General features: G+C 39.6%; 1 protein-coding gene across 8 annotated transcripts in view; it reads left to right on the plus strand.

The window, feature by feature from the left end:
* The window catches only part of UIMC1 (ubiquitin interaction motif containing 1), a 164414-nt gene that overhangs the window by 144430 nt on the left and 4670 nt on the right, over positions 1-15314 (plus strand). For all 8 annotated transcript variants that reach the window (XM_064596519.1, XM_064596520.1, XM_064596521.1 and 5 more), the window contains one exon: positions 13899-13977. In XM_064596519.1, coding sequence (XP_064452589.1) covers positions 13899-13977 — 79 coding nt within the window. The remainder of the gene's footprint in view (positions 1-13898; positions 13978-15314) is intronic.

Below are 15314 nucleotides of genomic sequence, written 5' to 3' on the forward strand. Positions count from 1 at the left end.
ACAGTAGCTTCATAGTAAGTCTTGAAGTCAGGTAGCAAAAATTCCCTTTGTTCTTTTTTAAGATTGCTGGATATTACAGTCTTTTGCATTTCTATATAAATTTTGCAGTCAACTTGTAAGTATATTCCTTAGCTTCCAACTTTATCTCTGTTAATATTTTTCTTGAAGTATATTTTATCTGATAGAACAACTGAACAGTTTTAGCCATTCCAGCTCTTTTATGTCTTCTGTTTGCCTAGTATATCTTTTTCTGTTCAGTTACTTTTAACGTATTTGTATTTTCTTTTTTTTTTTTTTTTTTAAGATTTTATTTACTTATTTGAAAGAGAGTAAGAGAGCAGGGGGAGCGGCAGAGGGAGAGGGAGAAGCAGGTTCCTCACTGAGCAGGGAGCCTGATGCAAAGCTCGATCTCAGGACCCCAGGATCATGCCCTGAGCCTAAGACAGATGCCTAACTGAGCCACCCGTGCGCCCTGTATTTTTATTCTTTTAAAGGATTTATTTATTTATTTATTTGAGAGAGACAGCAGAGCAGGGAGCCCGATGTGGGACTAGATCCCAGGACCCTGGGATCACGACCCAAGCCAAAGGCAGTCGCTTAACCAACTGAGCCACCCAGGCACCCCCTCCACTTTAAATCCTTTATTCCACCTTCTTCTGGCCTCCATAGTTTCTGACAAGAAATCTATGATCATTCAAATTGTTGTGCCCCTGTAAGCTGAAAACACCACATTTGCCTCATTCTCCTTGTATGTTTCTTGAATTTTATCTTGGACATTGTGAATGTTATATTGTGGATATTCTAGAGTCTGTCTTATTAAAGTATTGTTTGTTTTATTAGTTGACTGGGTTGGAATTAAACTGCATATTCTAGTGTGGGGAGGCAGTTCAAATCTTAATTTGGTTCTTTTATCCTTAACTGGAGTCTCTTTTGTACATGAATGGTTCTGGAGTCATTCAGAGACCTGGGTTTATTTACAAAAAACAGGGTCTTCTCTTTTCTGGTTCTTCCTCCAGGAGTATTCCTCAGTTTGGATTTGTCTGATGTTTTCCTATGATTATATTCAGGTTGAACATTTTTGACAAGAATATAACAAAGGGAATATTGTAGTCTTCTAAATGCATCATGTCTTGGTCATTTTGGGCTGCTCTAACAAAGTACCACAGACTGGGTGGCTTATAAAAAACAGAAATTTATTTCTCACAGTTCTGGAGGCTGGAAGTCTGAGGTCAGGGTGCTAGCTAGCATTGTTGTGTTCTGGAGAGAGCCTCTTCTGGGTTGTAGGTTGCTGACTTTTTGCTATGTCTCATGTGATAAAAGGAGAGAGCTCTGGTTTCTTCAGCCCCTTTTAATGGCACTAATCCCATTCATGAAGGCTCAACTCTCATGAGCTAATCACCACCCAAGGGCCTCACCTTCTAATACTATCACACTGGGGGTTAGAATTTCAACATATGAATTATGGGGGGGCACATTCAATCCATAACATCATATCAGGGGGCAAATGATCATCAGTTTGTACTATTGGCATTGTTAAATTTGATCTTCTCTTTAAGGTGGTGTTTACCAGATTTTCTTCTATAAAGGTACCCTTTCCCCTTTTTGTGATAAGTATGTCATCTATGGGGTAGTGCCTTGAGACTATATGAATATTCTATTCTCAAGCAGACATTCACCCATGGTTTTAACATCAATTGGTGATTCTTGCTTAAATTAATTATTATTATAGCAGTGAACGATTTTTTTGTTCTGCCATTCTTCTACATTGATTAGCTGACATTCTTCTGTAAAGAAGAACTTTCTTTCCTTATCCCTTGTTAGTATTTTTTTAATGTGGAATGAACTCATGGATTCATTTTTTTTTTAAGATTTTTTTATTTTGAAGTCATCTCTACATTCAGTGTGGGGCTCAAACTCGCAACTGCAAGATCAAGATTTGCATGTTCCTCCAACTGAGCTAGCCAGGTGCCCTGGATTCATTTTTTAAATTTAATGTGTTGTAATTCATTCTTTCCAGTAGTCATTTTGATGTTCAAATTGTTCCAGATTTGACCAGTGGAAATCCCTTCAGGTTGTCTTCTATAAACTTTGGGCATGTGCCCATCAAATTTTTGAGCACTTCCTTTTTATGACAAGAGGTTATAGGGTTACCATGACTTATCCTGTCCAGATGTGGAATTTGCCCTTTACCCAAGGGCTCTACTCCTAATCATTAGACTGTTTTGCCTTCTAACAATTTTTTTGAGCATCACATCTTTATTGTAGAAGATTTTAGGGAAATTTTATTCAGAAAAAATTTATCCATGACCCAGCCCAGTCCAAACTACTGTTGTAGTTTGATATGTATCCTTTCTTTACTTTTTTTTTTAACATAGTTTTTACCAGCAGGTTTTATGTTGAATATATTTTTTATTTTCATTGTTTAACAGTGTAATGAATCCCTGTGAACCTGTTTTCTAGCTTCAGTAGTTATCAACATATGACAAATCTTTTTTCACTTATAACATGCCTTCCATCCACCCCCCACTAGATTTTGGGGAAGCAGTTTTCAGGCGTATCATATCATCTATAAATACTTTAATATGCGTAAAGGGAATAACTATAAAGCTCCTAAAGCAAGAGTGTTTGACATGTTTCTTACAGCAGCAGGGAAGCCACAATGAGTACAGTGGGATGAGCAACCGAGGAAAAGAGAGGAGAGATCAGATCAGTGATCAGATTATCTGGGTTTTTGCACTTTATTCTAAATATGATGAAATGCCATAGAACGGTTGAGAGCAAGGGAATGATGTAATCCAGCTCTGGCTACTGTGTGAAATATAGTCTGTAGAGGACCAGGAGCAAAAGTAGAAGTGAACAGGAGGCACTTGCAGTATTCCAGGCAGGGTCTAATGTTTACTTGGATCATAATGATAGCTGTGAGGTAAAGAAGTTGCCAAATTTGGGATGTATGTTGGAGATTGAACCTACAGGATTTCTGGAGTATGACAGAAAGAGAAAACTCAGGTGACACCATGGTTTTGCCCTGAGCAACTGGTTTAATGATGACTCCATTTTTTGAGATTAGGAAATTCAAGAGATCCAAAACAGCCAAAACAGTCCTGAAAAAGAACAAAGTTGAGGGTTCACACTTCCTAATTATATAACTTACCAATCAAGACAGTATGCTGCTGGCATAAGGATAGATATATATAGATCAATGGAATAGAATTGAGAGTCCAGAATTAAAACCGTACATTTATAGCTAACCAGGTTTCGACAAGGCTATCAGGATAATTCAGTAGGGGGAAAATAGTCTATTCAACAAATGGTGGTAAGACAACTGAATGTCCACATGCAAAAGAAAAAGTTGACTCCTACTTCAGACTACATACAAAAAATAGATCAAAGACCTAAATGTAAGTACTAAAAACTCTAAAACTCTCTTAGGGGTAAATCTTCAGGACCTTAGATTTGGCAATGGATTCTTAGATATGACACCAAAACTATAAGCAATATAAGACAAAAATAGATAAATTAGACACCATCAAAATTTAAAGCTGCTGTGTATCAAAGGACGCTATCAAGAAAGTAAAAAGAAAAATATACAGAATGGGAGAAAATATTTGCAGATCATGTATCTGTTAAAGGTCTCGATTCCAGAATATATAAAGAACTCTTACCACTCAACAACAAAAAGACAACCCAATTAAAACAAAAGACTCAAGTAGACATTTCTCCAAAGAAGATACACAAATGGCCAACAAGCACATGAAAAAGTGATCAGCATCATTAGTCAATAGAGAAATGCAAGTCAGAATCACGAGATACTTCACACCCACTAGGATCTCTATTTAAAACAAAAATAACAAATGTTGGCAAGAATATGGAGAAATTGGTACCCCCCGCCCCGCCCCCAGTACATTTTCTGTGGGAATATAAAATGGTGCAGCCACGGTCTGGAAAAAAAGGAATAAATTACTGATATATGCTACAACACGGATGAACCTTGGAAACATATGTTAAGTGAAAGAAGCCAGTCACAAAAGACCAAACATAGTACAATTCAATTTATATGACATGCCCAGAGTGGGCAAACCCATAGAGACAGAAGTAGATCAGTGGTTTGCCTAGGGCTGGAGGTTAGCAGGGAAATGGAGAGTGACTGCTAATGGGAACAGGTTTCTTTTTCAGTTATTGAAAATACTATAAAATTGATAGTGGTGATAGTTGCACAACTATGAATATACTAAAACCACTGAATTACACTTTAAGTTAGTGAATTATGTAATATGAATCATATCTCAATAAAGTTGTTGTATCAAAACAAAAATGGCGACTCCAGAGTCAGGATGGATACTGGAGGTTTAAGGATAGCAGAGGAGAAATAAAATAGTCTCTGGGAGAGTAGAAGAATAAACTGACCATAGAAACATATGATGATTGCTGGGCAGTACTGAGGGGCCACTTGAGGTCTGTGGTCTTAAATATACTGTGAGCCCAGTCAGCATTGTTGTGCTGCTTGTGGACACGTAATAAGTAGGTAGAAGGTTGGATCTAACCAAAATTGGGTTTTGCCAGGGAGTACAATAGAAAGTAGAAATGAGTTGAGAGAATATTCAAGGGAATTGTTAATATGATAACGGTGAAATCTAAGTTAGGTAAGAAGTGAGGCCATGACAGGGTAATGGACAATGAAAAGGTGATAGTCTAGATTTAGACATCCTAGTGGGGCTGAAGGATTATTGGAGTTAGGATATTAGAGGGAGTGAGTTGGAAAAGATAGGGGCTGGTGATCAGAGAATGGGACAATATGAGAAAATGAGATCAGATCAGTGATCAGATCATCTGGGTTTTTGCACTTTATTCTAAATATGATGAAATGCCATAGAACGGTTGAGAGCAAGGGAGTGATGTAATCCAACTCTGGCTACTGTGTGAAATATAGTCTGTAGAGGACCAGGAGCAAAAGTAGAAGTGAACAGGAGGCACTTGCAGTATTCCAGGCAGGGTCTAATGTTTACTTGGATCATAATGATAGCTTGATCACTATGATCAAATGAGATCTTGAAAGTGGCACAATTATTATTGAAAAAGGCTCAACCAGAACCAGGGTTGAGGAACCAGGATTCTTCATTGGAACCGGAGACCACAGATAATGAATTGGCAGTTTCTTACTTCTCCCAAGGATGGTACATAACTGGTACCATTCGAGAGGCAAAGGACAGAGGTTAATTCATTACATACAATGGCTGTCTTGGGCATTAGGCCTACTTCTCTCTCAGAACCCCACTTGAGAAAGGCTGAGATGGTATGATCCACGGGAGCTGATAGACAAAAGGTCAAGGAACTGAGGGCGCCTGGGTGGCTCAGTTGGTTAAGCGACTGCCTTCGGCTCAGGTCATGATCCTGGAGTCCCAGGGTCGAGTCCCGCGTCGGGCTCCCTGCTCGGCAGGGAGTCTGCTTCTCCCTCTGACCCTCCCCCCTCTCATGCTCTCTCTATCTCATTCTCTCTCAAATGAATAAATAAAATCTTAAAAAAAAAAAAAAAAGGTCAAGGAACTGAGAGGCCAGCGTATTGGACAGACCACACCCTAGGCTGAACCTACGAAAACTGCAACTTCATATGCTTCAGTCTAATAAGTAGATATTAAAGTCACCAAGAATGATGGCAGGAAGAGTGAAGAGATAAGATAGTGGTATGTTAAAATTTTCAATGAATGGCCAGGAAGTGGGGTGGCTGGTAAGGGGCAGGTGACCAGGAGGACAGTAGATGACTTCAAGGGTGGGGTAGCAGGGCTAGCACAATGGTTCGTGTTTCAAACTAGGTTTTTCTAGTAGTCTGGAAACAAATGAGAGGCTATTTACCCCACCTCCAGGTCAGTAGTACTATGGCGTAAGGAAGAAGAAACAGCCAGTACTTGAGAAGGTACAAAGAGAAACAGTATCTTCAGAGGACAGCCATCTTAGAGGACAGAGAGCAAGAGGATGAAGGAAACTTTCACACAGGAGGCTGAAAACATCGGGGGTTTTATTGAGCACTGACACAAGTTCCAAGGGAGAAAGTAATTTTGAGAGTAGGAGGGGAAGATCAAGTCAGCTTATAAAAGTCCCCCAGATAACAGTCAGGTGGGGATGAGAATCTAGGTGATGAGAGATGCCATGGGAGGCTTGGATTTCTCATGGTGTCCAAAGTAAACAGACTTAAGGCATGACAGGACTAGTCCTGGTTATCTCTTAAAGGAGCAGTGCTAGCCAAAGGAGGTGTCCACATGACTGAAATGTTCTATATCTGTGGGGTCAAATATGATAGCCAGTAGTCACATGTGGCTATTGAGCACTTGCAGTGTGACACACACAAAAATGAAAAAAATACCCGTGAACTATGAGACTATTTTAAGTGGCCTAATACACAGGTAACCACAGTCCCTGTAGGGGGCAAAGGACAGAAAAAAATTTTGAGGAACTAATGACTGAGAAAATTCCAAACTTGATGAAAACTATGCATCTGTCAATCCAAGAAGTTCTAGGAAGCACAGTCACAGGATCATAAATTTTAAAAGCACATCATAATCAAATTGCTTAAAACCAGAGAGAGAGAGAGAAAACCCTGAAAACAATCCAGAGAAAAAAGACATGTTACATACAGATGGGAAAAATAAGAATTAATCAGATTTCTTGTTAGGAACAATACACACAAGAAGACAACTGGGCAAAATCTTTCAAATTTCTGAAAGAAAAAGTTATCAACCTAAATTTCTATACCCAGCAAAATCTTTCAAAAATGAGGGCTACTAAATGTAATAAAGTATCTCGGATTAGATCTGAGAATAGTAAAAGAAAAAGGGGGTAGTAGCAGAAAAACTGGTGAAATTTGAATGAAGTTTGGAGTTTAGTTAATAGTTGTATACCAAAGGGGTGCCTGGGTGGCTCAGTCGGTTGGGCGACCAACTCTTGGTCTCGGCTTGGGTCTTGATCTCGGGGTCATAGGTTCGAGCCTGTGTTGGGCTCCAAGCTGGGTGTGGAGCCTACTTAAACAAAGTTTTATACCGGTGTTAATGTTTTAGTTCCAACAAACGTACCATGGTTACATGAAATGTTAAGATTAGGAGAAAGTGAGTGAACGTTATAAAGAAATCTCTACACTATCCAACACTTTTACAGATCTAAACTATTCCAAACTAAAAATTTATTAAAAATTTAAAAGATGAAATAGAGACTTTTTGGATATACTAACACTGAAAGAAATCATCACCAGGGATCTACTCAAAAGAAATGTTAAAAGTCCTTGAGGCAACAGGAACACTGCAGTGGACCAGATTGTGTCATCACGCCTCATGGGACTGAGAAACTGAATTTTAAATTTTATTTAATGCTAATTAAGATTTAAATTTAAATAGCCACATGTCTCAGAAAATGGTAGATAATTCTAATGATGGCCTTTTTGTTGGGACTAGTCTTTTAGGAGAGGCTGGTAACACTGAGACAGGCATCATGCAGGTGGAACAAGCCTTCCCTTCTTTCTCTTACCTCCCGCTGAGGAAATGCTAGGCTGGAGGATGGTTAGTCTTAGCAGGACCATACACAATTCTGTGGCCTCCCTTTTTTTTTTTTTTTTTTTTACAATTTTTTAAATTTATTCATTAGAGAGTGTGCGAGAGCATGGGGGAGGGTCAAAAGGAGGGGAGAAGCAGACTCCCTGCTGAGCAGGGAGCTGGTCGTGGGGCTTGATCCCAGGACCCCAGGATCCCAGGATCATGACCTGAGCGGAAGGCAGACGCTTAACCAACTGAGCCACCCAGGCGCCCCTGTGGCCTCCCATTTTTTCTGCTGAGATGGTTTTGAGTTTGAGAGAGACAGACTGAATAGACTGTCATTCTGCCAAATCTCTCTTCTTTTTTTATTTTATTTTATTTTATTTTTTAAAGATTTTATTTATTTATTCATGAGAGACAGAGAGACAGAGAGAGAGAGGCAGAGGGAGAAGCAGGCTCCCAAGGAGCAGGAAGCCCGATGCGGGACTCGATCCCAGGACCCTGAGATCATGACCTGAGCCGAAGGCAGACGCTTAACCATCTGAGCCACCCAGGCGCCCAAATCTCTCTTCTTTGTATATATAATATCCACTCTCCTCAAGGAGCCATCATCTTCACTGTTTACAATTCTAGGCCACATGTTTTTATTTGAGTTATTTATTTGAGAGAAAGAGAGAGCATGAGCAAGGGGGAGGGGCAGAGGGAGAGGGACAAGCAGAGTCTATGCTGAGCAGGGAGCCCGACTTGGGGCTCGATCCCAGGACCCTGGGATCATGAACTGAGCCCAAGGCAGATGCTTAAAGGCTGAGGCACCCAGGCACCCCCACATGTCTTTATTTTTGACTGCTTGTCTTCTTTGGATTCTGGAAACAGTGTAGAAACAAATGTTTACATAGTATTGATGATTGTTCTGTAAGGCTTTGGTTATTTACTTGACCATTCTGTTTGTACAAATTAGTATGAGAACTAAAGATTAAGACCTAACCTAATTTATAGATAAACTGGGCACTGGTTCTAAGGGTAGTCTTAAATCTTTGGATAAAGCTAAGAAATAAATCTGGAATAATAATGGGAATTATATAATAATAACATGTTTGCTGAGGGCTTTCTGTGGGCTGAACACTATTACAGTTTATTTGGATTATCTGATACGATCTTTACCAAAACCTATGAGGGTAGATGCTGTTTTCTCATTTTGTAGGTAAGTCGACTGATACTCAGTTTAAGTAACTTGCCCAAGGCAACACAGCTAGTAGAATCCCAACTTGGACAACTCTAAAGTCAGTGCACTTTATTCTGCTAGGTGTTGCTGCTTCTTTTATGTATTAACAGTGTCAAGCCAAGTCCCAAGCACAGCTCCTTAGGATGTTTTCCATCCAGTGTTATATAAAGTCCTGAGTTAATGGTTGTAGGTTTATAGTGACTCTCTCATCTCTCAGTGATATCCCTCCTTTCTGTTCTATCCTTCCTACCTGGTAGTTGCTTTTCTGGTAGTTGTCCTCAGACTCCATTGTTCCCTTTTGAAATCTTTGGCTGTTGTCATCAGTAGTTAGGTTTTTGGACTTAAGTTTCGTACTGAAATTTCTTCCTGCAGCTCTTTGAAATGGGTATCTCAGCCCTCAGAAACTAAAGTAGGAGGCTCCTTTAGAACAACATATACCTTCATGCCCCTTTGTAGGATAATATGTTTCAAAGGGAAAATACAGCTGCAGGGTCCAGTCCAGTTCACTCTGATCATAATATTTAATAATAAAATTAGCATATAGTTTTCAGCCACCTGCCAAATCTCTCCCTTTTCCACTTGCCCACTCATTTACCACTTAACAACTTTTTCTTTTCCCATCCGTTACCTTCTTATTTCCCAGGAAAGGCATTGTGCTCTTGTAAAACAACATATGCTTCTTTATTTTATTTTATATTTATTTTATTTTTTAAGATTTTATTTTTAAGTAATCTTTACACCCAGCATGGGGCTTGAACCCACAACTCTGAGATTAAGAGTTACACACTCCACCAACTAAGCTAGCCAGATGCCCCAACATATGCTTCTGTAAAGTTAGACTTGTACTATGTTCCTGGTGCCATGTTTCTTTGTTGTTGTTGTTTTAGCTTTGTGATCTTGATGAGGTTATTTAATATTTCATCATCTATAAAATACAGATAATCATATATGCCTTACAGAATTGTTGTAAAAGATTAGAAATTATGTTTATAAAGTCCGTGGCACAGAGAATGTCCTCATAAAACAAGAGCTTTTTTAAATCCATTGCTGTGATTTAATTTGGCACATATTTATTAGCATCTAATCAGTGCTGGACTCTGCTGAGGATGCTGAAGAAACAAAACCCAGAATCTCTGAATTCAGAAAGTTGCATGGTGTAGAAGAAGACATATAAACAAATAACAACAGAAATGTGCTAAGTGCAATAGGGATATAAGTGCTAGAAGCAATTAATTCTTTTGCCAGCCTTGCCTGTGGAGTGCTTTCCAAGTATTTCTTTCGGAAAAATACTTGGTAGTCAAGATGGAGGACAAATAGAAAGAGAGAGGGGGGAAATAAACGACCCTTTAAAGGTTTCTTTAATCTGTGAGGTGCCAACCTTTTGAGAATTGATTTCAGCAAGGCACTTGATAAAATCTCTCATGAAGTCCTTATACATAAGATTGAGAAATGTGGACTGGCTGATAGAATAGGAGGTGGATTTGAAGGTGGTTATACAGCTGTGTCCAGGATGTTTATCTCTTATAGTACTTTCTTTTTACTTCTAAAATCTCTGGGTTGGAAGGAACCTTAGAAATAGTGTACTTTTAACTTGTACCCAAGACCTCTCTATAATCTGGTCTCTTTTTTCTTCCCTTTTAATTTTTAATTCAACAGTACAGAAAAGTATATAGTGCAAAAGTATGCCTCCCTCCTATTGCATTCCCCAAGTGTCCCTGTCATCCTCCCCAGAGACAAACACTATTAATAGTTGCTTATGAGGGGAAGGAGGAAGGGAGGGGAAAAAAAAGTTGCTTGTGTATATGATCTTGTTTTATTATGCATATCTTTTTACACTTTGTGTTACAGTTATTTAGTGTATGTGCTATCTCCCCTAGTAAATTGTAAGCTCCTTAAAAGCAAGGACCCTGGGGCACCTGGATGGCTCAGTCGGTTAAGTGTCTACCTTCGGCTTAGGTCATGATCCCAGGGTGCTGGGATCGATCCCCACGTTGGGCTCCCTGCTCAGAGCCTGTTTCTCCCTCTCCCTCTGTGGCTCCCCCTGCTTGTTTTCTCTCTTTCTCTCTCTCTGTCAAATAAATGGATAAAATCTTAAAAAAAAAAAAAAAAGCAAGGACCCTACCACATAATTTCCTATATATCCACAAATTACTTGCATGTTGAAGATTCTCAATAAATATTTGCTTGATTAAGTATTTAAAGGAAATTTGGACCAGGAAGAAGAAGACAGGCTTATCTAGTAAAATGCCACAGGTTTCTGTCCTTGGCCATGTCATTTATTATAACCATTTTCCTCATTGACTTGGATGAAGATGTAGAAAGCATGCTTGTCATATATGCAGATGACACAAAGCTGGAAAAGAGAGCTGATAACATCAGATGACAGAATCAAGACTGCAGATGATATCAACAGACTAGAATGTTCAGCTGAAAAGAACAAGGATAAATATAAAGTCCTATATTTAAGAGGGGAAATAACTAACAACTTAGTTAACCAAGTATAGAATTAGGAGACTTGTCTTAATAATATTTTATTTGAAGATAATTTGGAAGGGTAGGGGATGGATCTTAATTACCTTTAAGCTCAGTTTAAGATTGTCAATAAAGCAAATACAGCCTTGGCTGGATTAGTAGAATATGAGTCTCAGTGGGTTAGTTTGTGGTTCTTGTGTTCTCTCAACTGGTCAGACTGCTTGTTGAGCATTTGGCCCATTTTTGGGTTCCACACACATATAGAGAGAGACTGACAAATCGGGGTGTATGTAAAGGAGGTCAACTAGGAATGTAAAACTTGGGTATAGGAAATCAGCCTGATCTGTATCTATCCTGGGTTCTACCACTTTACCATTTGTGCTAGCTTGGCAAAGTCAGTGCCTCTTGAGTTTGTTCCATACCTTTATTTTTATTTTTTTTTAAGATTTTATTTTTTTATTAGAGAGGGGGGAGGGAAGAGGGAGAAGCAGACTCCCCGCTGAGCAGGGAACCTGATGCGGGACTCAATCCCAGGACCCTGAGATCTGGATCTGAGCTGAAGGTAGCCGCTTAATCAACTGAGCCACCCAGGTGCCCCATGTTCCATACCTTTAAAGTAGGGCAGAATAATAATACCAATCTAGAGGATTGTTACAAGGATTAGAATTAACCTAGGCAATCAAAAAGTTTCTGCAGTCATTAGAGATTGGATTAATGACTAGATATAAGTCCCTGCTTTGAAGGAGGTTACATTTCAGCAGACAACTGAGTAAATCTAAGATTGTAATGTAGCTTAAGTGTTCAAAGAGCGAGCTGACTTATGGAAAAGGGGGTAAACTCACTCATACAGCCCCCAGTAAATACAGATTGAGCTGGATTGTTGTGTAGCAATAGAATGAGTTTCCCTAGGAGGAAATGAATTCCCCTCAGTGAATGGATATAATCAAGTTGAGACTGTATGATTACTTGTTGGGGATGCTTATAGAAAGCATTTTTTATGAGTAGAAGGTTGGCTAGAAGGGTAGGCAAACTATGAACAGCTGGGGGCCAAATCCAGCCAGACATCTGTTTCTATAGTTTTATTGGAACATACCACACCCCTTATTTATGTGTTGTCTATGGCTGCCTTCTATTACAGTGTAGAGTTGGGTTGTGTGACAGAGACCATATGGCCTGCCAAGCCTAAAGTATTTGCTATGTGGCCCTTTAGAGAAAAAGTTTTCTGACTCTTGGATTAGATCAGTGCTTTACAACCTAAATTATTTTGTGAACTGATAACCTTCCTAAATTCTCTGGCATGGGGATTTCAAGTCACGAAGAAGGCAAGATTTGAAGTGAGATGGTTATACTTTTTCTTGTTATTGCAGGGAATGAAGACTAGAAAACAGTTGATTAACTTCCAAGATCTTTTAAGAGACTTATTTTATAAATAGATGCCTTTTGGTGTGAGACAAAGTATTGGTATGCCACCTGGGCTAAAGCTGTCTATACCCACTAGCACTGGGAGGTAGTCCTAATGTAGTGGGAAAAACTTTTCCACTACTGTTACTATTGTGAACTTGTTTCCTCTCTTGTAATTGGAGCACTTTGTAAAGATTGGAGCTAATATGGGTACTCAGATAGATGTAGCTATGTATGTCATAGAACACCTCATTGCAGTGTGTAGTCACACCAGACAGAATTTTGGTTGGGAAAGTATAAAGGGATTGAGTGCTGCTAGTTGGGATATTACACAAAACCTTTCCTTATGTGGACTAGATCTTTATTTTTTTTAATTAAAAAAATATTTTTAAAAGATTTTATTTATTTTAGAGAGAGTATGTGCTCCTGAGCATGAGCGGGGGAGGGGCAGAGGGAGAGGGACAAGCAGACCCTTTGGGCTCCATCTCACAACCCTGAGATCACAGCCTGAGCTGAAACCAAGAGTCGGACGCTTAACTGACTGTGCCAGCCGGGTGCCCCTTGACTAGATCTTTAGATCTCATGGCAACAGGGAATAAAAAGATCTCATTAGCAAATACAGGAATATCTTGTGGCTGGCAATTTCAGGCAATACATTATAGGTGTTACTCTCTTTGCTAGAAAGGCAGAGGTTTCCCACATAGTGCACTTCTTCCAGTGGAATAGGATTTTATTTTATTTATTTATTTTTTAAAAGATTTTATTTATTTGAGAGAGAGAGCACACACACGCGCGCGCGCGCGCACGCACAAGCAGGGGAGGGGCAGAGGGAGAAGCAGACTTTCTGCTGAGCAGAGAGCCCGATGCAGGGCTCGATCCCAGGACCCTGGGATCATGACCTGAGTTGAAGGCAGACGCTTAAAGACTGAGCCACTCAGGTGCCCTTGGAATAGGATTTTAAACTTTGCTTCTTCCTATACATTTTGTCTTTTATATTTGGAGTCTACTGCCAACTAATGGTTTTCTTCCTACCCCTCCCTTCCTCCTTCCCTCTCTCTCCCTTACCCACCTTCCCTCCCTCCCCCTCTCTCTCTTTCTTCCTTTCTCTCCCTCCCTCCCTCCTTCCCTCTCCCCACTCCTCCACCCATCCTCCCTCCCTCTCTCTCCCTTCCTCCCCTCCCTCCCTCCCTTCCTCCCTCTCCCTCTTCCTTCCTTCCTTCCTTCCGTCCTTCCTTCCTCTCTCTTTCTCCCTCCCTTCGCCTCCCTTCCCCTCCTTTTTTTGTTGAAAGTGTTGACTCGGAGACAAAAAGAGGCCAAGAGCAAGAGTGACAGTGGGACAGCTGTCCAGACTTCCCTAGACATTGACAAGTAAGTAGGTAATGCTGTGTTCTCGGAGCTCTTTTAACATACCATTGTTTGGACTGAATAAAGAGACCCATTCCTCTCCTACCCTGGTTTTCCAATCACTTCATTGCTTTGATGTCTGAATTTATTTTTCTTATTCCCAATTTATGTCAGTGCAGGTGGCCTCTGTATCTTTTTTAATTACCCTAAAAAAGTCCTGCCACCCATTCCATTTCTACATTGCTCTTAGCTTTCTGTTTTCTTTGAATTTGTGTATTGGTATTGGGTACTTTGGGGAAGCAGTGAACTATTTTGCGGTATAATAGTACAGAAGTTGAGTTGCAAAAGGTTGGGCAACATAGGTGACTTCCTTGGGTTGTGGGTTGCAGCTTGACTAAGAAAGTACATTCTAAGGGGTGGTTGGGTATAAGTGATGCCTTCTGAAAGTAAAGACATTACCAACACAACGTTAAATCAATTAGTCATTAGGCAGAAATGTTTATCTTTGAAATACAGATTTTAGACCCTAAATTTCATGGCTGCTTTCTGTAATCCAGTTGAGCAGAGCTGATCACTTGTTCCTTTTGGAATCGTGTCATGTGGACATTTGTCTAGGACTGTATTCATCGCACCATATTGCAGTAATTTTTTTTTCTTTTTTGATATTTCTGTCTTCCTAGGTAGACTGTGAATTATTTGAAGGCAGATACATGACTTCATTCATGTTTATATCCTCAGCATCTAGTAAAATGCATCTGAGAGAGCAGTAACAGTAATAGCTGTTTGTCGAACACCTAATGTTATATACCAGCCACTGTGCTAAGTGTTTGATTTACTTTGTACCTCTCACAATAGCTGATAAGATAGTTATTCTTTCTTTTTTTCTTCCTTCCTTCCTTCCTTCCTTCCTTCCTTCCTTCCTTCCTTCCTTCCTTCCTTCCTTCCTTTCTTTCTTTCTTTCTTTCTTTCTTTCTTTCTTTCTTTCTTTCTTTCTTTCTTTCTTTCTTTCTCTTTCTTCTTTCTTTTTAATAGATAAGGAAATTGAAGGGAAATTATAAATAACTGGTTAAGATCATGTGGCCAGAACTGGCAAAGCCTACCTGACTCAAAAACTTAAGCTCCTTCCACAGTGCTGCTGTCTCACATGTAGTAGGGGATTATTATATGATTTTTGCAATAATTCATAAAATTTTAAAGGTACACTGGTCTAGCTTTTCTCATAAGGCAGTTTTTTGCTCCTGTTTTTGAAGACCTCCAGAGAAAGTTTTCCTTAGAGCTAATTCAGATCTCTTTTGCTGTATAGTAACTAAATAGTAATGGCCAGAAAGAGAAGTCTAAAATAGCAAGCTTTGGAAAGTTGT

Source organism: Mirounga angustirostris, unplaced genomic scaffold (assembly GCF_029215605.1).
Source record: "Mirounga angustirostris isolate CCGP_5_RB_7025 unplaced genomic scaffold, mMirAng1.0.hap1 SCAF_7, whole genome shotgun sequence".
NCBI classification, from domain to species: Eukaryota; Metazoa; Chordata; class Mammalia; order Carnivora; family Phocidae; genus Mirounga; species Mirounga angustirostris.